General features: G+C 35.5%; 2 protein-coding genes across 2 annotated transcripts in view; one reads left to right on the top strand and one right to left on the bottom strand.

Moving 5' to 3' along the window:
* Window positions 1–8,881, bottom strand: part of LOC136025174 (uncharacterized) — a 43,533-nt gene extending 34,652 nt beyond the window's left edge. Inside the window, exon 1 of the mRNA XM_065700948.1 lies at window positions 8,726–8,881. Within this exon, the coding sequence (XP_065557020.1) occupies window positions 8,726–8,730 (5 nt within the window). The 5' untranslated portion in view covers window positions 8,731–8,881. The remainder of the gene's footprint in view (window positions 1–8,725) is intronic.
* Window positions 8,882–11,467: 2,586 nt separating this feature from the next.
* The window catches only part of LOC136025168 (2-amino-3-carboxymuconate-6-semialdehyde decarboxylase-like), a 146,085-nt gene continuing 131,375 nt past the window's right edge, over window positions 11,468–26,177 (top strand). The window contains exon 1 of the mRNA XM_065700935.1: window positions 11,468–11,652. Coding sequence (XP_065557007.1) covers window positions 11,596–11,652 — 57 coding nt within the window. The 5' untranslated portion in view covers window positions 11,468–11,595. The remainder of the gene's footprint in view (window positions 11,653–26,177) is intronic.

The raw sequence follows: 26,177 nt of genomic DNA, 5'->3' as shown, positions 1-26,177 counted from the left end.
AGCCGGGTCACTCCTTACTACAGTTCGTTACAACGGACTGTTAGATTAAAAAAAAAAAACTTGTTCTTTTTATTTAATCTTCTTATAACAGAATCATCATAGAGTATTATGACACTTGTGTTAAATGAAGAAATTTAGAAATCCCTCATACTTCGAATATCACATAAAATTAAATAGACATACTTTTCTTTTATCTCATTAAAAACTTGGTCTGGTGGTAATAACAATTTTATGGCGTTGTTATTTACTCTTGGACATGTTTAGAACAGGAAATAGAAATTAAATGGCATATGAGGCAACTGTGGAGTAAATAAGCATCAAGAGTTTTTCTATTATATATATAATATTTTTTTATAATATTTACAATATTTTTAAAAATAATAATTATAATATTAATATTATATTAATTAATTTTATTTATATTAATTGATACAATATATTAATTAATTATATATTAATATATTAATAATCATATATATTAATTAAAAAATATATTAATTAATATAATATAATATTAATTTTATAGTATTTATAATATTTTTTTTAATGTTTTTTAATTACATTTTTTATTAAATATATAATAATTTTATTACAATTTTAATGCGTTGTTACTTACCTCTTGGACATGTTAAGAACAGGAAATAGAAATTAAATGGCATATACTGCAACTGTGGAGTAAATAAGCATCAAGAATTTAAAAATAAACATTTTTATTGCATTTAAATTTGGAATATATTTTTTGCTACTTTATAGGACACGACGATTTGCAAACATGAGATGGATTTTTTTTTCTTTCGATTAGCTATTTTTTTTCTTGACCAGGTATTAGCAGGTAACCATCATTCAAGATAACATCACATATTAAAATAAAAACATTTAATGTCCTTAAAAATTCACTATAAGTAAAGGAGACCGTAACCCTAAACAGGATTTGGTACAGGTAGGAAATGAGGTTACTAAGTGGTTTTGTATTGTATCTTAACTAAGATTGCTGAAAAAAAATGGATGTGGATTGACATCTAAATATAAAGAAAATGCTTAAAATGTTTTTTGTTTTCAGTAAAGTGCAGACTATATTGTTTTGTGGTGCCGCAGTGGGCGTGACCTCAGTTTGGTGATACGGAAACCAGATATCAAACCCAGCTCTAGCAATACACTGTCGGACCTACGCAAGGACCTTAGTAGTCAAGAAGAGTCGCTAATTTAATACAATATAACAAAGGTACAAATTACGTTTTAATCTTTAGAAGGCACACAGGGCCTTAGCCCTACTCCTCTTTATGGTAGTTTTTACTTGTTTTGTGTTTGACTTGGCTATTTATAGTAATATTTTATATAATTAGCCATCTTAACCTTTCTCTCATTATATCCCTATAAGTGGAATAGATCCCCATTTTTCGTACAGCTTGCTGTTTGACATAGAGTCAGATGGGTACCCAAAAGTAGTATCTGTAGACAATTCCTCGGAAAATATCAAACAAATCCTCCATTGCCTTCTGAAGCATTCACGTTTCAAAAACCATACCCTACCTGACCATTCAAATCACTGTATGTTAAGATTACACTATATGTGTATATGCAATCATTTGTCTTACTTTCTTTTTGCCGACTAAATTTTGCATGTGGATATGTCCCGAGGAAATTGTTCAGAGGGAGTTATCAACGGGTCTGGAATTGTCTTTTCTACTAATATCTATCTGTGATTTTGATAATTGTATAAATGACGTAATTACATTATTGGTCATTTATTCTGAAGAAGTGGAGGTGATTTTGCCCCTTAATGCATACTTACTAGACCATTCGCCGTTTTGAAAGAAAATAGCTCATTTCCCAGAAAATAGCACCATTTAACAGGGATCAAGAAAAATAAGGGCTGGGTGGGTAGTAGTAAGAGAAATGGAAGGGAGGCTAATTGCCCTCTGATCCCTTTTGGTCGTTGATAAGAGCGCTAAAACCTTTGATTTTTGATCAAATGAGCCTCGTTGACCATCATTTCCATACTATGTGGCGGAGATACAAAACTTTCTGTTACTTTTCTGACCCTTTGTAGCCCCCTATTTTTTTGGTGGGGGGGGGTATATATCTATCTTAACTCATTTTGTAAGGGTCCACGCTCGGCCCAAAGAACTTAAGGATACAAGTTTCGACACCAATACTTTAGAAATCTCTTGACTCTTCTTTGAGCCCTATTTTTTTTGGGGGGGGGGGTGAGGAGGCGTGCTCCAAAATAATATTTTTAAATTAGGTTCTCTATGTCCTTGGACCTAAGTCCCAAACTTAAGTTTACAGCTGTAAGGTTCTACCCTATCAGTGAACAAAGTTTTAGCCCGTTCCTGGGCCCTGGACCCTACTCCCTCACCTACAAGAAAATAGTCGAGCTTTAACCTGGAAAACAATCTCTAAAAGTTTCTATTTAATGAACACCAAAGATAAAAAATACAAATCATGAAATATCGGTCAGTTGTCTTGATGGAGAGGGGATGGGGTGTAGGAAACAGAAAATGTCTAATAGGAGGACTGGTTTTGCTCCAATCGCCGTGGTATTTTACAAATAGCATTTAAACTTTGAATTCACAATCTAATAAGCCCCCTTCCAATTTCTAATAAACCCCTTTCCACACGAAGTGTCTGGAAAAATAATACATGAAAGGCACATGGATCATTGCAATGCTACTCCGCTGCCTCAAATCAACTGGAAGAAAAGAGCAGTATAAAAACTTAAACAAACTGTAATCATTACGATTATGAGGGGGGTTGTCCCATCCTCAATACTTCGCTCTTTAAGCTTAAGTTTTAATTTTTGTTCCACTTATTTAGAAATGACTCATGAAACGCAGGGGCCGCTTAATTAGAATGCAAGTGATCAAAGTGATAAGCATTTTTTAAAGTTAAGAAGGTATGGAGGAGGGGGCATCCCCCTTGTATTTGTAATAACTCCTGTTAGTTTTAAGGTATAATGTTGCTCCTTACTTTCAGTTCAAAAATTTGTTACTTTTAATTTTTGATCGTTTTTAAATAATGACGGGAAATCCAACTTCCCCTTCATGTAAAATCCCTTCCCCAAGAAAAACTTACCTGTGGAAAGATCATCCCATGTGGCACCCCTCTCCCACATAACTCCCCCTAAAGTATCTGTTATGCCTTCCAAGAGCTAATACTATACGTAAACAGTGGGCAAAGTTCATAGCTTGTACCCTTCTCCTGGGGCTGTGGTAGGGAGGGGTCAAGTCACCTTAAAACAGATAGTTATTAGATCGTTCGACTATGCCGAAGAGAATGGCTATCTCAAAATTTTGATCGGAAGACTTTGGTGAAAAATAGGCGTAGGAAGGGGGCTAGCTGCCCTCCAGTCTTATTGGTCAATTAAGAGCACTAGAACTTTAATTTCCGTTTGAATGAGCCCTTTCCTGGTATTTTAGGGCTGTTGGTTTGATGCAACCACCCTTAAAAAAAAACCTCAATTAAACGCACATTCGTGATCTTACTTCTGATGAAAAATACAAAATTTCGTATTTTGCAGATGAGAGCTTAAAACTTCAGCTATAAGACTCTTGGATATGCTGAACCTGACGGTTTAATTTTCATTAAGATTCTTTGAATTTTGGGGGGTGTTTGACCCTTTTTCGAGAACAAGGGAAATTTTATCAGGCTCGTCGCTTTTAATGATTAGCACTAAACTTTAATCTTATATATTTGGAAAAAGCATAATAAGCCAAATTTTGATATGTTTATTGATGTCAAAATTCGATTTTTTAGGCTTTCGGTTACTATTGAGCCGAACCGCTCCTTGCTTACAGTTCTTTACCACGAACTGTTTTAAAAATACAAAATTTTGTATTTTTGTATATAAGGGTTTCTAACTTCTCATCCAGAGGCTCACTGTCATCAGACATATGATGAGTTTGACGATATAGTTTTACCAAAGACTCTCAATTTTTGAAGGCCTTCTAAAATTTTTCCAAGAGTACAAAAAAAATCAAATTTTCGTAACTTTTAATTGGTAAATACAAACTTAATGAGTTTTTCAGATTTATGATTATCTTAAAACGTATATCCTTTTGTCATATAGAGTTTTCAAACTTCTGTAGTTTCGAGTTTCCGTTTCCATTAACATAAGTCACTCCTTACTTACAATCCTTCATAATGATCGTTTTGGAAGCATATGCAAGAGCGGAAGCATAAATTACTCTCATTACTGTTAATCAGAATTGTATTGAAAATATTTTTCAAAGTGGTGGGGGCTCCCCAACCATAAACAAGATTATTGAGTTTCCAACGCATCAGTTTTTTATATTATATAATGTCTGTTGGAAGGCCAAAAAGATGAAAATTTACAGTTGCAGTTACTATAAATGATGATTTTTTGGAACCAACACCTGAACTTTCAAACGTGATAAGATATGAAAATTGACAACCTTGACCATCAATTGCGACAACGCCAATACGAGCAGCTAAAGCAAAGGTCATTGCTAAACTGTCTGAAGTAATAAAAACCCAAAAACTTGTCAAAAATGAAAATGGAGAGATAAGACATTGGCGGCTAGAGGATAAGCGAAAACTACAATTACAGCGTGTCAAAAATGAAAAGGGAGAGCAAAGAGACACGCGGTTTGGAGGCATGCAACACCGAATAAGTGAGCGAGTCAAAGATGAAAATGAAGAGCAAAGACACGCGCGGTTAGAAAATATGCGAAAACGACAATTTGTAGTGTCAAAAATCAAACTGAAGAGCAAAGACACACGTGATTAGAAGACATTCGACACCAAACATGTGAGTGAGTCAAAAATGAAAATAAAGATCAAAGACACACGTGGTTAGAAGACAAACGACGTTGTTTCAATAATGAAATTAATAGAAAATACACATGCAGCTAGAGGAGATGCGGCACCGGGCATGTGAGTGAGTCAAAAATGAAAATGAAGATTAAATACAAACACGGTTAGAAGAACAGCGGTGGCGTGTCAAAAATAAAAATGAAAAGCAAAGGTCAGAAAACGGTTAGTAAACATGCGACACAGAGTTTGTGAGCGAGTCAATGAAAATCAACATGGACAGCGAGATTGAAAACGTGTCAAAATCGAAAATGATAGCGATGGTGATTAGGTTTGAGATTTTGACATAGATAAGGTCATCAATGCCTACCATGCCTTTGTTAAAGAACGAAGGTTTGGTGATATGTATTTCATAATGACGAAAGACAAGGCGAGGTAAAACGAGCCAAATAAATTGAAAATGATAGGGATGATGATTGGGTTTTAGATTTTGACATGGATAAGATCATCAATGCTTACCATACCTTTGAAAATCGAAAACCTGGACTAGAACTTTCGTTGGATGAAAAAGAAGTTTTTATATCACACCTGAAAAATTAAAAGAAACAAAGGTTTGACTATATGTCTTTTATAATGACAAACGACAAGCTATGGCAAAAGTTAAAGGTCCAACAAAAAATTTCATTTTACCGAGACAATTCTTTTATCTTAAGGTCCAGACGTTCAAGATATCAAGAGAAGGCTCAAATTGACTGATTTTAGACTACAAGTGACAATAATAATTCATATACAGAAACTTGCCGCTTGTCGATGGCCGGGGCCTGGTACTTTATATATATATATATATATATATATATATATATATATATACATATATATATATATATATATATATATATATATATATATATATATATATATATATATATATATATATATATATATATATATATAAATTTGCCTTGACAGTGTCATGGTGAAGAACCATAAGGCACCAAATATCGTACAAAAAACGACCCATCCTAGGTCTATTCTTACGACTGGAATTTTCATAGACTTTTCTAAATTATGGTAGTTTCTAAATTACTAAGTTGTTAATGCGGTGTCACATTTGTGTTAGTGTTGTCACGTTGAACCATGAGAATAAATAACGAAGATTAATTAGTTATATTTGACAGCACTTTTCGTTCATAAAAATTCAAACCTTAGCAATCTGTTGATTCCCGGAAACAAGTAGGCTACAGTTTCAAAGAAAAATTGTATTTTCTCGACCTATGTGAGCTGACTTTTTAGCTTAGTTCTGTTTTAGCGTAGTTTTTGCTGATGAACCACGGTTTTTTTCCTAAATTAAATGAAAAAAAAAACAAGTTTTTTAACAGCAAGTAAGGAGCGACATTAAAACTTAAAACGAACAGAAATTATTCCGTTTATGTAAGGGGTTGTCCCCTCCTCAACGCCTTGCTCTTTAAGCTAAAGTTTGACTCTTTCTCATAACTGTACTTTAAAAAAAAATTAAAAAGAACTGATATAGTAACTTTGATACAGTAACTTTGGGGAAAAAATGAGCGTGGGAGGGGGCCTAGGTGCCTCCAGTTTTTTTGGTCACTAAAAAAGGGCACTAGAACTTTTCATTTCCGTTAGAATTGACCCTCTCGCGACATTATAGAACCACTGGGTCGATACGATCACCCCTGGGGAAAAGAAAAAACAAAAAAACGACTAAAGACGCATCCGTGATCTGTCTTCTGGCAAAAAAATACAAAATTCCACATTTTTGACGATAGGAGCTTGAAACTTCTACAGTAGGGTGTTCTGATAAGCTGAATCTCATGGCGTGATTTTCGTTAAGATCCTTGGACTTTTAGAGGGTGTTTTTCCCTATTTTCTAAAATAAGGCAAATTTTCTCACGCTCGTAACTTTTGATGGGTAAAAATAAACTTGATGAAACTTATATATTTAGAAGCAGCGTAAAAATGCGATTCTTTTGATGTAACTATTGCCATCAAAATTCCATTTTTTGGAGTTTCGGTTACTATTGAGCCGGGTCGCTCCTTACTACAAGTTCGTTACCACGAACTGTTTGATTTGGTAGTCGCTACTATAAAAAAAAGGTGCGCGGTTGCATATGGAGGATTTTCGTTAAAAATCGAGTTCCCGATTTTTCCGCGTTTTTTATATCAGACAGCGTTTATATCTTTGCGCAACTTTACATATAACCAGTTCAAAAAAATTATATTTCTTTTTCGTTACTTTATCTGGGAATGCTTGAATTAGAACTTCACTTATAAGTGAGATTAAGAATGGACTACAGCTATCCTCTTGCACCAGCTATCTGAAAATAGTAGAAACTGCACTTGGTCAGGAAGAAAATGCAAGGGGGAGGCGTGTGAAACATTTTCCTCTCACTCAAATCTACAGTTTTTCACCCTATCCCCTAGATTTGGAAAAAAAATGTATTTGATATTTTCTTTAAAGAGAATTGAAAAAAAATTGCCTTTCACTTGATTTAGAATAAGTATATTCATTATTTTCATTAAGAAAGCTTGGGGGGATATATTACCCCCCTCACTTCTTAACTATTTTGAACTGGAGCCATAGATAACTTCGAAGACCACACTGCCTTTCCGTGACGATAATATAACAGTTCAAAATAGGGATGAAACCTTTTAAATGACAGTGAAACAAATATAAAATTTTTTAACTGGATATTTCGGACACATAAACAGTATCCATCATCAGCAGTAAAAGCAGTTTTACTACAGATGATGGACACTGTATATGTGTCCAAAATATCCAGTAAAAAAAAAATATTTGTTTCACTGTCAATTAAGAGGTTTCATCCCTATTTTGAACTGTTATATTTTTGAACTGGAGCCGTGAGCTAGGTCCATTTTAATTGCACAATTTCGCCTTTTTGACCAAACTTAAAGGGGGGGCATTGACAGATAATGCACTACGAAAGCCTGCCATTAAGCATGGGCTTTCGTATTGTTCTTTATTATAAGTTAGGTTTTATTGTTCATTTTGTTTGTGTTTGTTTTCCGTTATAGAAACACCCCCATTCCCATTTGGCTAATGTTTCCGCATCGTAATTTTGGTAATTTTTCATATCCTTTGTTAAATTGTTTGATCTTGAAATAAATTCGTTCATTGACATGTTTTCTATGGTTCCACCTTGCCATTCTCAAGGGGATTCAATACCTTAAAAATCTTTTTGTAAGGCTTAGCGTCGGCTGACCGTCTCATATACAAAACGGACATTAGCAAATTTTCCCAGTACCATAGTGTACTCCCAAAGCAATTGTGTTAAAAATTAATTAGGAATCTCGGATGTGTCAATGGTTCGAAAAGCTAATAAGAGGTTAGTTTAAAATAAACAAAATAAACAATCTCTTACTAATTTTTAAGGAAAGCAATGTAGGTTGAATATGCATCTAAAATAAATACTGTGCATCCTATATCGGCAAGGTTTTCAATGAAGGCGGTTAGTACAATATTAACTCCCAAAGCTGTTAAATTACTCGAATGATACTTCCTTTGAACTGATTTCTTATGTTTCCTAAGCAGGTGTGGTAGAAAAGGGAAATGCCCTTTTCTGAACTTTAAACAGAAATTATGCCCCATTAAATAAAAAAACATAAATTACACTTACTATTCGTGCAAGTTTCATTGAATCTGATCATCTCTATCTCCCGCACAAAACGGGAGAAACTAAATGTTTTTCCAAGAATTTTCTAAGAAGTTTTCTGTCATATATTCAGATCTCTTATCCAAGCTCTGCAAGAGCGTCAATTCAATTCTAAGTGGTTTGGCCACACAAACTAAAGACGTTTATAATGGACAAGGTAGGGTAATCCGTTAAGCTATCGAATCCCAAAAATGTATGCTGAAAAGAAAACAAACTGTCCGTCTCTTGAGTGTTTGTTGACTTAGTCCAGTATCTAATCTTACCTCATTACAAAGACCAGATCATTCAATCTAATATCCAGAATTCAAACCACAAAACAAGCAATATTTCATTGTGTTGCTCTTGAAATTTGAAAAGCAATTAATTGTCAAGAGAGACTTCCTATTCCCGGGCCTTTGCGCTATTCGGAGATGTGGGAAAGAATTTTAATATAAAAAACCCATGTGGCAACAGTCAGACAAATATATTTCCTATTACGGCTCTCCCCGTTCTTTGTCTATACCACTGTTACACTCTAAAACTAGTTATTTATGTTTAAGTAGAGTTCTTGTTGTGAATGGTGAATTTGCTTTTTTTTTTAGAGATACTTCATAATTGGGTGTTATATTTAACTTGCTTGATTGCTACGGGTAATGGCATTTTTTATACCAAGTACCAAGTACAGTGAAAATTAAATTAGACAGATTGAATCGGTGAAGTGGAAAGTAACACAAGCATACATATATCTTCTATAATCAAAGAATAAAACCAAAAAAGGGGTCTCAACTTTTAACGAAAAAGGCCTCCATATACAGTTAGGCAGTTTTTGGTCCTAGTGGGCACAAAAAGGTGGTGAAAAATAAGTGAAAACTAAGGGAAAAAACATGGCACCAAATAGCTTAAGAAGGTTTAGCTATTCTTTGCAGGTTTGGTCCTTTATGGGAATCAACATATCGTTAGTCGTTTGAATTTTTACGGACGAAAAAGTTTGCCAAATCTGCCTAATTATTTTTGCTTTTCTATTTTCGCAGTTTAACCCGGCAATACTCAGCAAGTTCTGATACTGTCCTAAAATCTTTGTATTATTCAAACAACCAAAAGAAATTGGGGAAAAAGCGGAGAAATCTAGGGTTTTGAATTTTCAAATACAGTACGCAGGCTTGAATTTTACATAAACCTAATTCTTTTCATGTTAAAGTAAGTCGCAATCATCCAAAGCCAACAAACAGTGGGAAAAATTAACAAAGCTAACAGAATCATCAGAATAACTTCGTTTTAGCAACATCTTAATGTATATTATTTGTGTTCTACCAGCCTACATGTCGTGTCTTAACTTGGTTAATAGGTGCTCGGTTTATAGAATGTCAGAACTTCTCAACTCCTAAAATTAGCAAGCTTACAATACATTTTAAAGAGTATCTGAGGGTCGATTCTAGTGAGAATCTAGTGAGATTCTCACTAGAGCCTCAGGACAACTAGGGCCGGGAGGGGGATAGGTAGTAAAACTAAGATCTGGGAGGATTGTTGCCCCTCTCCCTACCCAAAAGAAAATTTTGCCACTTACTATCTATTAAATTCTTAGATTCATGCGTAGATTGATGCGTAGTTTCATGATTGATGCGTGACTAGTGGCTACTAACGCCACTGACAGTTAAGGTTTAAAATTTTTAGTACATTTTGAGGTCATGCAATACCAGAACGGATCTCCCTGTCTCTTCCATTTTTTGTTTTTTTTAGTTTGTGTGGCAAAACTATTTAGAATGGGTCAGGCGGTGTTACCTTAACTTGTAAAAAGAGATAAAAAAAGTAAAACCTGACAACCGCTTCTCCAGAAATCTTAGAAAAAACATTTGACTATTGTACTAGAAAAGCACGGGCACAATCCGTTTTCTCTACTATAAATCTGAATTGGATATAGTAGGCAAAAGGTATTTAGATTTTGAGGTTCTTGATTTTTTAGGTATCATGTAAAGGGTTCTGTTTTCTTTTCAAAGAAAACTAGAAATATCCTTTATTCAGAGAGATAATAAATATAAAAGGTCACTTGTCAATTGATCCGTCATTAATCACTAATCACGGAGGGGTGATCTCTTTCGATAGTTGCATACATCATGTGATTCGTAAAAATCATAACATAATTTTTCCATGCCTCTGATGCATAGAGCAGGGAGCGCACTGTGTTTTTTTTTTTAACCCTTCAAATTTAAATCTTGACCTCGAGAGAGAAAATGCTCGATTCGCAATCTTTTATTGTAGCCGTTTGAAGTGTTAAGGGTGCTGGTATATTTTTGTTGAGGCTTTAGTTTTAAAATTGCTGTGACTCGAAACCGTTTTTTTCCCGGACCATAATTTTACGTAGAAACAATAGATAAATACGACAACGATAGATGTGACATGTGTAAATGTTGTGACTCAAACTTTTTCGTTCTTTATACTGGTCTAAAACATAACACAGCAACGAGAGGTAACAGATACCTATGACAACGATAAATGTGACTTGTAAAATAGATTGTCATTCAAAACTTTGTGTTCTTTTTAGTGGCTCAAAACTTGACATAGCAACAAGAGATAACTATGACAACGAAGAAAATCATGCTATAAAGACTAAAGAATAGATTGAATGGCTAAAAAAAAAAAAAAAAATAGGCGACGATTGTGTTGTATTTGAAAATATAGCACAAAAAAGGAAAAAGCTAAATAACCAAAATCGCTGCATTAACAAATATGCTAATCTGAAGAATAAACCAATTTTTTTTGCTTTTCTGTGACCAAATCCATCTAAAACTTGAAAGGAAAATGGAGAAGTTTCATTTTGTACGCTGTGGGATAGAAAAATTTCATTGTGAGAAATTGAAGATACTGCTTCTGAAAAGAGACGCAGTAACAATTACAAATTTTAACTAGGTTCATTCAATGTGAAGCCAACCAGCAAAATAGAGCTCAGACGGTGCAAATGTGTTCCATCTGGCAATGCTGCTTTATAGCAAAGCATTCCCTTTCATTAGAGCACTTCGGGTACTGTTGGATGCATTTTTGTTTTAATGAACCTGAAAAATGTAGCCCCGCCTTATAATTTGTTTACATGTTGGCTCATCAGACAAGTTTGTAGTATCTTTGTTTAAGTTGTAAAAAGACGTTTATTGTTTTTGCAGAGATGAAAATTGACATTCATACGCACATAATTCCGGAAACTTGGCCGAATCTTGAGAAGGTCAGTTAGTTTTTCACAAGTAATTAAATTTAGCCAATTGTCGTGAAGCTGTATTTACCTGCAAAAGGTTAGGGAAGGGGATTCAAAAGCTGTTGTGGTAATATTGTGTCAAGGCTACCCTTAAAATAAATTACTCTATGAAATTCTAAAATAATTGTAACATTCTTAAAAGTGTTTCTCTGTACTTTATCCCCCTAGGGAAGTAATTTGCTATGATAATGGGGGCTACATCTCCCTATATACCAGTTGGCCCCCAGACCCCAGCTGAGCTTTAAGGTCTTCAAAATCTTGTCAACCTTAGTTAAGCCTGCATAATTCTAGCATCCACAGGAACGGGTCAGCTTTCTTTAGTATGACTTTGCCTTCATGGTACTAACTGGCTCGTTTTTCAGTTTTGCTGTCATTTTTACTTGGTTTGGGGAAATTGCTCCAACTTTGCCCCCTCTCCTCCCCAGGATTTTGACTATATATATATATATATATATATATATATATATATATATATATATATATATATATATATATATATATATTAGCTCTTTAAGTGGGAAATGAGGGGTGGGATTGATTTTTGTGTTTATAAATATTTTGGAGTTTAAATAGTCGTTTCCAATCAAATCAAACATGCTGACTCCATATATGAATTCAGGTTTACATTATTCCGTACCCTTATGCCCATTTCCATCCTAAAAGTGTGTGGATGGGAGGGGGGTTAAAACTCAAAATTAAGAGATTGTCGTATTTTTTATTGTTCCCTATGAAATGAATGGTGGCAAATTCAAAAATAAGGTAAAAACTTGATTTTGCGTATTCAAGTACATCATCCTACCTAAACAGTTGTGAAAATTGACCTATATGAACTAGTTATTTTAATCATTATTGGTCGATACATCATTTCCTATATAGCTAGGAATGGCGCCTTAGATTATGAGCCTGGACCAGTTTAATTTCAAACCAGTATTCTAGAATCCCCTACCGCCTCCAGTTTTTGGTATTCCATTCCTTAGTACCATTCTTTAGCTGAAATAATCAGCAGGGACATCTACAATAGTACTTCCTACCTGACTGGATTCAAGGCTATATAAAATGTTTGTGTCGTTTTATTTACTTCCAAAAGACAAAAGTACAAACTGGGATCCGCGAGCATTGAGCAGAAATATTTTTTTTGATATTATTTAGGATTATGCTTCCGATTTTGGAAAAGAGCGGAAAATCAATTCTGATTCTCAATGATTTTCTGATTTTCCTATGTTTATTCTAGACTTATACATGCTAACGAGTGCTCTGGTCCAGCTGGAAAAACTCTAGTCATTGACTTTAACCAACACTTAAATGGAAAGGAAAATGTATCATCGATGCAGAGCCTGCCACAACTGTTTTAAGAAACGTTGTTGTTGCCCTTGTTGGGTTTCACACGCGCATCAGTTTCCTGGGAGCCATTGGCTTCCTTATGGCAGACTCGAGACTTTAGGGAGTCACAGGTCAAGTATATGCATGTATACACTGGGGCGATAACACTGGGGTGTATAACACTGGGCGAAGTATGTTACAAGGCAACGCTGTTTCTAGTGCTGTGCAAGGCTATGGTCTGCTGGAGATAGCCCTCTATGCGAACCTTTTATTATCTGAACTGAATAGCTGAGTTTTTGATGGCAATGAAATGCTACCAAAACCCCTCGAAAAGACAAAACAGGCGTACGAGTTGATCCTTGAGGAAGATATCGTTGACAAAGCACTGGTATTGGAAACAGTAGAGCTTATCCATGAAATGTTTCATAGTGAAAAACAAACGATTATCCAAGTCCAGAACAGCCCGTCTTTGGTTTCAGTATCTGGACCAACTTGGAATCTTGAGAAAGAACCGGAAGACTGAACAAAGTGGAAATTTTGAGCTTTATCTACAGTTTTTGCTGGAAATACTTCCTTCAATACAATCTAAGACCACACTGGCTATAGATGACGCATGAAATCAAGAAATAAAAGATAAAATCAAATAGGTGAGAAAACAAGGATTTTGTGAGCCAGTAGCAAAACGTGAAGACGAAAAACAAGCAAATATTTCGACCAGGGCCTCTGCCAAGTCGTCCTCAGTGCTCGTATAAAAAACATAAAAAATAAAAAAAATCTAATTGAACTGAACTTAAGAAGGGGGGAAAATTGAGCATCTTTTCTCCTCTTGTCAAATTCATTTCGAAAAGTTAGATTTTTCTTACGAGCACTAAGGAGGACTTGGCGGAAGTCCTTGTCGAAATATTTGCTTATTTTTCATCTTCATATTTTACTATTGGCTCAAGGAATCCTTGTTTTCTCACCTATTTGATTTTATTTTTCATTTATTATATCCTTCCCTTCCTTGATTTCATACGTAACGCCTCTCTACTTTGCTCCTTCCAGCCACAATTTTACACGAAGTCTACCTGGCTGTTCGTGCAGTCGATTTTTCAGCTGAGGAAAGATAACCCAGTGCAGTACAGAAAGTTACAAGAATACCTGTTCATCCGAAGAATTGACAACTACTGGGCGGCACTTTCTCCTGATTGGGTGATCAACGTTGATGAGAAGTATGAAAACGAGTGGTGGTCTGCTGAGAGGTAGAGGCATGACTGAATTACAGCAGACAATTTGGACATCTGCTACCCCTACTCTGGTTCTCGTTAACAAACGCAGGCTGAGCATGACTGGCCATGTAGAGTTGACTATTGAAAATTACGCAGAAGTTGTATCTTCGAGGAAAGCTAGAGATCTGGTGGACATAGAAAAGATAAATTGGTACATTGAGCCCGTAGAATCCTTCAGGCAGGATTCACAGCTGTTGAACATGGTTACTGGTGTCCGCACTTCATCATCTGTAAGCGTAGACGGTGCCAAACCTGTGGAAGAATAGATTCTGAAGGACATGGAAGTGAAAGAGACTGGCAAATATGTTTTACAGAGACAGAAGAAATCGATAACTATGGCTGAAAATTCAACTGTGATGATAGATAGTGAGATGGAAATTGTCGAACCAGCTCTAATCTTCCAACGTCTAGCCGCAGTGGCTAGCACCAATGATTCTGACTTGAATGAGGTTCGGTCGTTCGAGCTCTGTGCTTTTTCACCGTCACTCTTTAGTTCGTTTGAGGTAATGATGACAGCCGACAAAGCATCTCTAAGAAATTCACTGATGAAATTTGAGGGGAACGATGGTCCAGTGACATTGCCAACCTCCCAGAGAGTTTCGGACGGTGGCTGGCTAGTCCACAAAATACTGTGGGCTGCCGGATCCACATACTCTAAGGTGACAGAAACTTACTTAGATTATGTCAAAAAAAATTTTGGCCAGGCAGTGGTAGTCTTCTACTCTTGCACAGATACACCAACTACGAAAAATTGCACACAGCTGAAGAGAACCAAAGATTCGTCGTGTAAAACGATTGAATTCTCTCCAAACATGAAGATCGTCAAAAGTAAGGACGAACTTTTGAGAAGTCCAAAAAATAAACAACGCTTCGTAGACCTACTAACTGAGAGGCTGGCGAACTCAGGGTGTCAAGTTATACATGCTGAGGATGTCTTTGTCTTAGTTGTACAAACTGCAGTTAGTTGTGCTGAAACTTTGTCGACCACTTTGATTGGGAATAATACCAACCTATTTTAACAATGCTTGCAAGATCTTCATGACACCAGGAGATCACCCATGCTGGAGAGAAAGCTTTGCTCTGCAGAAACAAAGGTAAAAGTAATGAAAAGACTATGAACAATGTCCGGGTGCTGTAATTTACAATATGAGTTGCAAACTCAAATGCTTTCGTACAGGCAAAGCGGTTTTCGTCAACTTTGGCTGTCTTAAAGTACCACTTTTACAAGTGCTATGTGCAAATAATGAATTGGCAAGACACGTCTGATGATCTTGTTATTATGACAGATGCTTGGTCAGTACCAAAAAATCTGCTGAAGATGAAGCGGCGCCAGTGCACCAGCGGGTGCGATTCTCTCAGATAAAGCTGTGGTCGGAACGGTTTACCCTTCAGCTTTGCCTACGGGGATTGTAAAGGGGCGTTATGTGCTAACGCTGCAGCAATACAGGATGAGGACGATAATAAAGACGACTAGGAAGAAGAATTAGCTTTAGGTAATGCTTTAAAATCAAAATATTTTTGTTAATCATTAACTCGAACTCTAAACCTTCCTTTTTATGACTGTTTAATCTGAAGTTCTGACCTCGATTAAAGAATTAATTTTCAAGAATTTACAATTACCAACTATTAATATTACAGGGTGTTCGAAGGTAGAAATCGGAAAAATGGTAAAAAAAACGTTTGGCAATACACTGCTTTATTTGATAGAAAACGATTCTGTAGTCGCAGGAATCCGTCAAATAATGATCTGCGTACTCCACCCTCCCCTCCCCCATTCAATGAAGGTGAAAATTAAAACCTGACACGGAAAAGTGGAGGTCTGACGTCGTGTTCGTCATGCTTGATTTGATAGGAAACGACTATTTAAACTCCAAAACATATATAAACATAAAAATCGATTTCCTCCGCCCTCATTTTCCGCCTTCAAGAGCAACTTTGCGACACTTATGCAAGAGGAATTCATACCTGTTTAGGTAGGATGATGTACTTGAATACGCAAAATCAAGTTTTTACCTTATTTTTGAATTTGCCACAATTCATTTCATAGGGAACAATAAAAAATACGACAATCTCTTAATTTTGAGTTTTAACCCCCCTCCCATCCACACACTTTTAGGATGGAAATGGGCATAAGGGTACGGAATAATGTAAACCTGAATTCATATATGGAGTCAGCATGTTTGATTTGATTGGAAACGACTATTTAAACTCCAAAATATTTATAAACAGAAAAATCAATCCCACCCCTCATTTCCCACTTAAAGAGCTAATTTAGGACCCCTATTTAAGTAGGATTTTGGATTTAGGATTTTTTTTGTGTAATTCAGCTGATTTTTCTCAATATTTAGGTTTAAAAAGATTCTGTTGCAATTTCCCCTAGGTTTGACCATTTTTGTCCGTATCTTTCCTCTGCTAAGGGTATATCCTCTCCTTTGGAGTTTTAGAAAGACTTTCACCGTCTTATGCTCTTCAACAGAGCAATTGAAATAAAAAACAATAATGCAGGCACAATTAAAACTCACATAGAAGTATAAAATATATAGAAATAAAACTAATACATGGAGAAAAAAGAAGTAAAAGTCGAATTATATAAATCAAATTTGTCATTTCATTAGAATTTCCACGTAGTTAGTCATCTGTTTCGGCCCAACAGGGAACGTCAAAAAAAACAAAAATACACTCAAGTTAGGAAATGTTTTGAAATAATTAATACCAGCCGCCTTCATTTATGAACATTGTCCCTCAAGCTTTTTACCAACGCATTAAAACGTGGCCCATCATATGTAGCAAAAACTTCACAAAGTGAGGATTCCCCGTCACACCATCTAAGCAAAACATTCCTTGATCAGGCATGACCTGTTCTCACCCTGAAAATTGCATCCGCTATACTAGGTGTTGGAACGGTTGTAGCTCCAGATTGTTTATTTGTGGGGAGGGGAGAAGGGTCTCTATCCACAGAGTCATGGGGGATGGACTATATAATAATTTTCTCTTCAAAATATTGCCCACCCCCCGAAATATGCCATTGCGTGTTGGACGTTTCAAACAAAACACAGTTGGTTGTAAGTCAAAGATTTCCTTAGATATGGTTGTACATGAAATAATGAGTTTGGGCACTCATCAATAAAAAGTGAGAAGAGTAGTATCTCCATAATGACTAAGAGAGCCCTATCCCTGGATCCTATGAGAGCCCTATCCTACCATTTCATGAGAGCCCTATTCCGTCATTCCCTTGAGAGGCAGCAGGCGGTTGTTACGTCATATGAATGTTTCCTAAGAGACGGAGGTGCAAGTCACGTGATTGGAGTTGCATGTTATATAATAGTTTCTTTAAAAAAAACTTCTGGGACCCATCAAATCAGGATTTAATTGGATATTACGTAATAGGGAATGTTAGAGTCCTTTATTCAAGTGGGATAGTCCTGGTTGTAAAAAGTTGATCAAGGTCCAATATTTACAGACGAAGGTGATGCAATCTTGCATGTGTTGCTTGATTTGTCTCAGTATTGAAAATGAGTTCAGTGTGTCAACATCAACGATATTATTCTATAGTAATAGATGACTTTACTCTATTGGATAGTGAAGGCGCTAACAATGGTAAAATCAAGCCTAGAATGCCTAATGATGCAGTAGAAATTACAAGAAGTTGTCAGTTAATCCTAGAATGGAGCGAAATGTTCGCGTGATATGTAATATCATTAAGCAAATTAGGCGTAAGTTTGTTACTAGCGAGATTCTCAGTTAGTCTATAATAGTTATTGAGAGTGTCTTTGGAAAAATTCTCTATTCTAGATGATGATTTTCTAGAGTTATCTCTTCAAAGGAGAATATTTTCTCAAAGAATGTTTACGTCGCTTTGAAAATATCGGCTACTATGATTGTAAGCCTACTGACTTATTTGGCTATTAGAGAAAGTGATTCTTCATATGAGAATATTTTTGTGACATTATTTCAAATAAGCAAATTGACAAATGTGAATTTTATGATGTGATTTAGAGTAGTATTATTGACTTTACAAGGAGACATAATAAAAAGGAAGTTACATTATATTTTATAAAATGTGACCCTGACTTTGCATGTCAAGATGAATCAAAGTTGAATCCTAACGAGTTGCCACCACTTATCGCTAACGATAGTTACCTATACATAGAAGAAGAAACCTAAAGGGCACAGAGTTTGTGAACATATACATTTTATTAATAAACAAATTCACCAATATTTTTAAAACACTTTATTCTTTGTACAATGAAATATTATTATACAGGTAGGAAAGAACAGTTTCAACTAGAAAATCTTTCAATCAAGCATTGTCACCGAAAATGCTAAGAAATTCAATGTAAGCATATCCGCCGAGAAGTTTAAATATAACAGTGCATGAGAACCACAACTTTCGGTTGATAAATTTTGTACCCGCTTCCTATTATGAATAATAGATTTCCCACTTTGCTCAAGAAAGTTTCTAATGTGATGCGTGTAGAATGTGTACGGTACACCAAAAGGGTAAAAAAATCAATGTTTTTCGCTGTTTTAAAGATGCAAAACCAATATTGTCCTTACAGTTGATTTACTACTATTAACAATATCAAGGGTATTCTTTACGCTTTGAATTTGTTTAAGGAACTCAGAACGTATGCAACAGAATTGTATTTGGACATATAGGGGTCCAAATTGAATACATTGATTATTTGATTTGTGTTCATGGTGCCAACTCTAATCAAACAATGCCATTAGGGTTAATTTCCCAATTGGTTTCAAAATGATTTAACGAGATTAATGCAATAGTCCCCTCCAAAGATACTGCAAAGGTACACGCTAAACGCACTGTACCTGTTCAGAAAATAGTCATACCTTGAGTACGGACAAATCCCATACAGTTATACCATGAGTTTTTGCCAATATTTCTTTGGTTATACCATTTTCAAATAATTTTGAAACTGGATCTAAGGATTGCATGGTCAACTTATGTAGGGTCTTGTAGGATTTATCAAAGTATAAATTGTAGAGAATAATTCCATTTAATTTACATACCAGAGGGGAAAGTCCAAACAAGTGATGAATCCATTTTGGTACTTGAACCCGAAGCAGTATATCGACGGTTCGTGATTGTATGAGGAACGAGCAGTTTGATATTATTTCTACTAGCTCCTAATTTTTCAATTGGCAAAGCAACAAAATTAATAACTTGTTGTTTTCGTACATGAAGTATTGCCGAGAAGAGAGAGAATAGTACATCAGGTGCAGTGCCAACCACCTTTTGCAAAATAAACCTGGACGGTGCAAGTTGTAGCTTTGTATCAATCTTAACATTGGGAGGACCCATTGAAATATATTTAAACATATTGTGATTTATTTTCCCACCCAAATGTAAATCTTTAGCTGTCTCATCTCTAAGCATATTGCTAGTCTCAGTGTCCGTTTTATATTCATATCCAATAGCCATATCTTTTAATTTCTTATAGGATATTGGTGTCATCAGCATGATTTGTATATAACTTGCATAATTTTAAAGATTTTTGCCTGTGATTACCGATTTAACATTCATGCAGACACTGATTTCAAGCAAATTGTGTAGTACACAATTTTCGTAAGATAACCCCTCCGCTGCAGGTGGTTTGTTGTTATCAGATTTTTTGACAATTGCGTTCAAGTCTATGAATGTGGAAGTCAAATCTATGGAATAATCTTCTCTGGAATGAATTGGAAAATTTATGTTTTCAGAGAACGGTTGTTCGGATAAAATTGTTCATAATAGTCATGTTTTATACTTTTATCAACATTTTCTGCATTGAAAAGACTTAAAGATGAGTTGACTGAAGGTTGAGATACTTTATGTAGTAAATGTGCCGTTTCTAGGTAAAGAAATCCTTTTTCGATCAAACAATTTTCACTTTTGGTTTATTTTTCTTCTTTGACAAGAGTGATATTTTACGATTCCGACCTGAGTTGACACCGATGAATGATGAGGTTTTTATCGATCTTTTTAAACCTTTCCCGCTTTGCTGTGATTTCAATCGCTCACCGAAGGATCGTTCGCTAGACCAGAGATTTTGTGAAATATTTTCTTTAAAATCATTCCTAGAGCTCCAATCGTGTAGTGTAGAGAACACCAAATTGACCTTTACAACCAATTTGCAACTGGTGGAATATATTTTTTAGCCAGGGGTAGAGCAGAGCGAAACAACTTAGCAAACAAATTACCGAGATCTTAACTGGGCACTGATGAACAAACTCTCTAATATTCCATTCCATGACCCAGTTGTCGTGGTCTGGGAGTAGCAACATAGTAACCAATATAAGGACAAACAAAAGTTAATTTTCTATTAGTCATCTCACTGAATGGGTCAAAAATTACATGCAATCACAGCAAAACCTTTTGCTATTGTTAGAGGATTGCCCAATTCCCTTCTTAATGTTCACTGACAGAGCTCCAAATACGAAGTGTTGAATGTACTTTTTATTGTAGTGGTGAATGTGTTCGTGAGTAGTTTTTCGTTCAAGAAAATGTAGGAGGGGACATTGCTATTACCAAATCTCGATGTTTCTACGATTGAAGCGTAAAGAAATATACAATTGTCAGATGAGAAGCCTGTGAGATAGTTGGCAAAAATGTGTACGATCCATCCCACTGGTGCTTTCGGCTCTTCAACCATTCATTATATTTTGTTTTTTAACCCAAGAACATCTATCAGATTATCTTTGAGAATAAACTTATCTTTGTTAATTGTAGAACTAATGTAAGTAGTCATACTAGCATATTCTTTGTATGTTCACGTGATGAATGGATATTCACGCGAGTTCATTGATTCTATCCATTCCTCAGCATCGAGTGTCCAATCACGAGGTTTTACTTTAATCTCATATGTACGATCCTTTCTCAGGGTAGTATTGGTGTTACATAAGTATTCTTAAAAATGCAATCAGCAAGAGCAACTTCATATCTTCCCTTGGATTTGATGATGGGGGAGATTTTTGTCCAAAATTCTCTTATTTTATTCAAATCATTGCAGATTGGATCAGAGACACTAGACAATTATTAGGCCTTTTGAACGTCTTCAGCGGCAACCCAAGAATCAAAATCAGAGTTTTATCCTAGCCGACTAACAAGCAACTGTCTCTCACTCTTTCGAGTTCGACTCTTTAATATCTTTTCAATATGGTATATTCCATTATTTTTGATTTTTTTTTGTAATTCTTAATCATAAAAGCCACCAAAAATTTCTTCATCTTTCATATCACTTAGACGATACTTTACAGGCTTAGTGTTTAAGACTTTTGACACTTTTAATAGTTCAATAGACCACAATTAAATTTCCTTTTCAAAAATATCAGTAGTTCTATTGATTCTAACTGTAAAACCAACATTAAAGTCTTTTTTCGCAACCTTTTCATTAGTATATTGTATAATAAAAATGTCAAGTATATTATTACTGTGATGAACTTCAAGAGGGCTATTGTTGGACAAGGATCGATGTTGACGTTGATTATAAATCAATATCATTTTACCAATTTTTTTTTTTGCAAAAGTAATTTTCTATCATCGACAATTGTTTCACTGTTAATAAATTTATCATTATTATCTTCAAAGTTCTCTTGTGGTGAAAGAGAGAGTTCAATTGGTGGCAATTTTTAGGGTTTAGCTATCTAGAGAATAGTGTTTACATCTACCGTGGTTATTGGCCGTAACAATGAAAAGAAACTACCACCCACTTGAACAAGCCGTTTTATTTTAAAATATTTTCCTTTCTTTTTGCAAGCTAAGGCATATACTAGTGAAAATGTTGCTTTGTCTGCTGCTTAACACCTTCTGGCAGTTAAACATTGCCTTCAATTAAATTAAAAAAAAGCTGAGATAGGACATTTGTGAATTCATTGTCAATACCGCGTTTGATTATAGTAAAGACGGTAGTTACTATACTCAAAAACATTGAGTTTTGAATTACCTAGGGCGGAAAATAAATGTCTATTTTCATTTAGTTTCTCCAGTATTATGATGAACACTAATGACCTTTTTAACTTTTCACTGCTAGATATACGGTAATTTCATTATCAAACATATCCATGACTACTCGTAACTCTTCGGATATTTTCTGATTAAGGTCAAATAGAATGTATCCATAGGGCTTAGTAGTAGCTTGATTTTATGCTGAGATTAAAATTTCGGTTCACCAGGATATATTTGCTTGTTTAAAGTTATAAGATAACTTAAATCACGAACAACTCTATAGATGATATAATAAGTAAAATTCGAAGCAAGTGTTCTCAAACATTTACTCTAATGAAAGAAATTGTGGAGAAAAACAGTTACGGAATTTTTTTTTCGTTATGAGACTAAACCGAGAATAATTTTAATATCTCCAGAGAAGATTCTTCAATGGATTCAGCTAAATCATCAATAGTCAATTACGAATTTGGTTCGATGATTCAGTTAAATCACCAGTAATCAACCACGAATTTGGTTCGATTATATTAATTACCAAGTGGCCGTGTGAATTATATGGCTAGTACAATAGTCTCTATTTTTTAATAGGACTCTTGCCACACACTATAGCAATAATAGATATTTTTCGGGTTTTCTAAAGACATGTTATCACAATTTTGATTTCTTTTCGTTAAAAGTGATGTTTTGCCAGACATTGAAGGTCCTCAAAGAAATCATCTGAATGGAGTTTTAAATTGATACGTACTCTCCAAATGTCAAAATACAATTGACCGAACCTAACCTTAATCTGTTGAATAAATGAAACAATAGAATACATGGTTTATTTAATGTAAATAAGTAAGTAAGAATGGCGGCACTAGACCCTTAAGATCCAAACCGGCGATGCTTATCTCCGTTTCTTAAACCTTCCGACAGGAAGCTTAATGGGGGGGGACTGGGGGCTAGCCACCCTGTGCTTTTGAACGACCTTCTTACATACCTTTCCCAGATCTCTGCAGGTACCCATTTAAAAAAGTGTCGATTTTCGCTGAGCTTAAAGAGTACAGTTACTGACCCACGTCCTAAATAAAATAGCTAGCTATGCCAGGGGTAGAATCCGTGCCCCTTGGACAAAATGGGTAATAATTAACACATGAACATTAAAAAAACAACATGAAAAACACATAAACATGCCGCCAGGTGGGTTTGCCGGGCCAGGTTGGAAAGTGCGTCACCAACTGCTAGGCGGGGTTGGTTGAAAACATTTGAAATCTAACTTTAACATTAAGCACTGTTTAAAACACTGATTCCTCTTTTCTAAAATATATAAATAAATAAAGACATGTAAAAAAACTACTTATAAAAACAACCAGAAAACGACTAGAAACACTCGCTGCTGAGCTGGAGACTAAGGTATGGCGACTTTTGGGATAGAGTGAGAATAACGGAAGCATCCTCCCACCAACAATTAGCTTTATTTAGACCGAGATACCGTCTCTATTCTACACAGACGCCTCGATCTGAAGTAAGATAATGGTCGTGTGATGGTACGCTCACACCACCTGTGCATACATAGACTTTATCCGATATGGCCGACATGGTATTTTTTGATTCGAACTGTATAGTTTTTAAATTTTAAAGAGCGAAAATCCATGACACTCGCTTTTGAAATCAAATTATTTTCTACGCAGTTCTTATAAACAGTCATGTCAACATTTTCCTGTCCTTAGCGTTAATGCACCCTCTTGCAGACTTTTTTGTATCCTCATTGTGTGTTTGAACACAGTATACCTCTGGTCCTGCAAGCACACCTTTGGATATCAAGTCGCTCCCCGTGTTTGATTTTAAAAATGACTATTTATTTGGGGTCGTATGCTTCACTAGCTGCGGGTAAATGGACTCGTCCCAGTTGATGTAGTCTATTCGAGAGCCAGTGTGCAATCAGCGGCAATGTTTTTATTAAAAATTACGTTTCTTCTTTTCCTATGTAAAAGGACCATTTTGGAATTTATTATCGTGAACGATGTGAAATTTGGATCTTCAATGATTCGGGCACATTCTTTTGGGTCGGTTACAACATCGCAACAACTCCTATTGTGCAAACACTCGCAAATTTTACCGAAGGCTTAATTCAAAATAAGTTTAAAGATTTCTTTTTGCACTTTTTTTGCCCCACATCGTTTACTGGCAAAGGTGTCAATAAAAGTCTTCATATATGCTTTTTGCTCAAATTCGAGGACCCTATGAATGTTTTTGACTTTAAAACAGTTGGCCACTATCCGCCTCAAAGGAACTCGAGGTACAATATCTTTTGTTTTGAAGCTGTCCAGTACATATACCCATCCTCTACCAAAGATAAATTATAGGGACTCAATGAATCCCTAGGTACCGGTCTGTTTATGCACGGGAGAACAAAGTTCTTTATCGAGTCAATGAAGTTCCAGTAGTATTTCCCCTTCAATTTCGAAAACCATCCTTGTGGTTCATTCTCCTCAAAAGTGTAAATTTTGGGGAAATTTGGAGCACAAGGTTTGTCCAGCAGTTTGTAATTTCCAAAAGGCAATGAGAAGTGAGACATTGCTGAAGGATAAAGGGAGTTCTTATCTAAGGAAACTGAATTCTACCCTTCACTGGTGCTTTTCCAGTCAGATCGGTTTCCAGGTTACGATTTCCGTGGAAAACCTACCCTCCCCGCATGGATCTTTCTGCAAACAAGTGCTGATCCTCGTCAGGGATCAGACCTATTGTTTCATCGCTGATTTCAAAAATTAAATTCTAAACGAGATAAGGAGTTGTAAAATAATACCCTAGGTCTAAACCAAATTTCTCACAAATTTTGTCCGTGTTCTTACTGACAATATCCAACAACGTCTATATCACTTGCCTGGTACATTTTACAATAACCTCTCAATTGTTACACTCTCCCATAGCCCTATTTTTTTTTTAGAAAATTCATAGTTGGCTGTGGTGGATTGACAATCGTGAAGTGAATTATAAAACTCTTTGATTGGTGGTAATTTTCCCTCACGTAGCCTCGAGGTGGAGTTGTAGTATTTATACGGGTATATGCCCTTACACGTTAAATCATACATCTCATCATCTAAAAAGTGCTGTTTAAGGAGAGGGAAACTACTAAAATCATCGCTTTTTTGTACTTGAATGAGTTGACTAAGGGATTTGGGGAAGAAATTATAGGAATCTAAAAATAAGATTTTATTCAAGGACGCATTATCATTTTCAACTGTTGTCAATTTGAATTAAAAGAGCAGCAACTTCTCAGATGATTTAGGTATGATATTATAAGATAAAGATCCATCTACCCATGCACCATCGACAACTTCACCTTTTTTAAAAACGTGCTAACAATGGTAATGTGAATTTCAAATTATAGTTGGAATTTTGCATGTCAACCGGTACCAACTATCGCCGCCTAACATTTACATTACATTATTTATATGCACTCCCCCAAAAGCTACCCCCACCCGATAAAATTAGATTACTTAAATGATCATGACTGCGGACTACCATATCTCCACTACAATCAACATTTTTTTCACACTCAGCAAATTATTGAATAGTTCACGTGGCGCAGTCGCGAAACTGAGTGATTGGCAGTTTTAATAAGGGCAAACATAACCGTGCCAACACAATCTTCTCTACCTAATGTCTCAAATACCTCAACACATTGCATGGTATTACTCGAGTCTCTTTGTGCTTGCCTGAGAGAGACTGCAATGGCTGTATGTTCTCTAACATGATTCGACTTTGATGGATCGCATACATCCATTTCCTCGATATCTAATGCCATCCTGCAATCGGGAGGAGCAAATTTTTGAAATTTTTGAACTGCAAGATTGCCTTATCACCCAAACTTGTGTCTTTAAACTGGTATTCATGACGCTTTCAGCTCCTAAAGTGGTGTTTCAATTTTAATTCTGTTAAGAAAGATACATTGGACAATAGTAACATGTACATTACGTCCCTTTTTA

Source organism: Artemia franciscana, chromosome 1 (assembly GCF_032884065.1).
Source record: "Artemia franciscana chromosome 1, ASM3288406v1, whole genome shotgun sequence".
Lineage (NCBI taxonomy): Eukaryota > Metazoa > Arthropoda > Branchiopoda > Anostraca > Artemiidae > Artemia > Artemia franciscana.
This window is presented reverse-complemented; position numbering and strand designations above follow the sequence as displayed.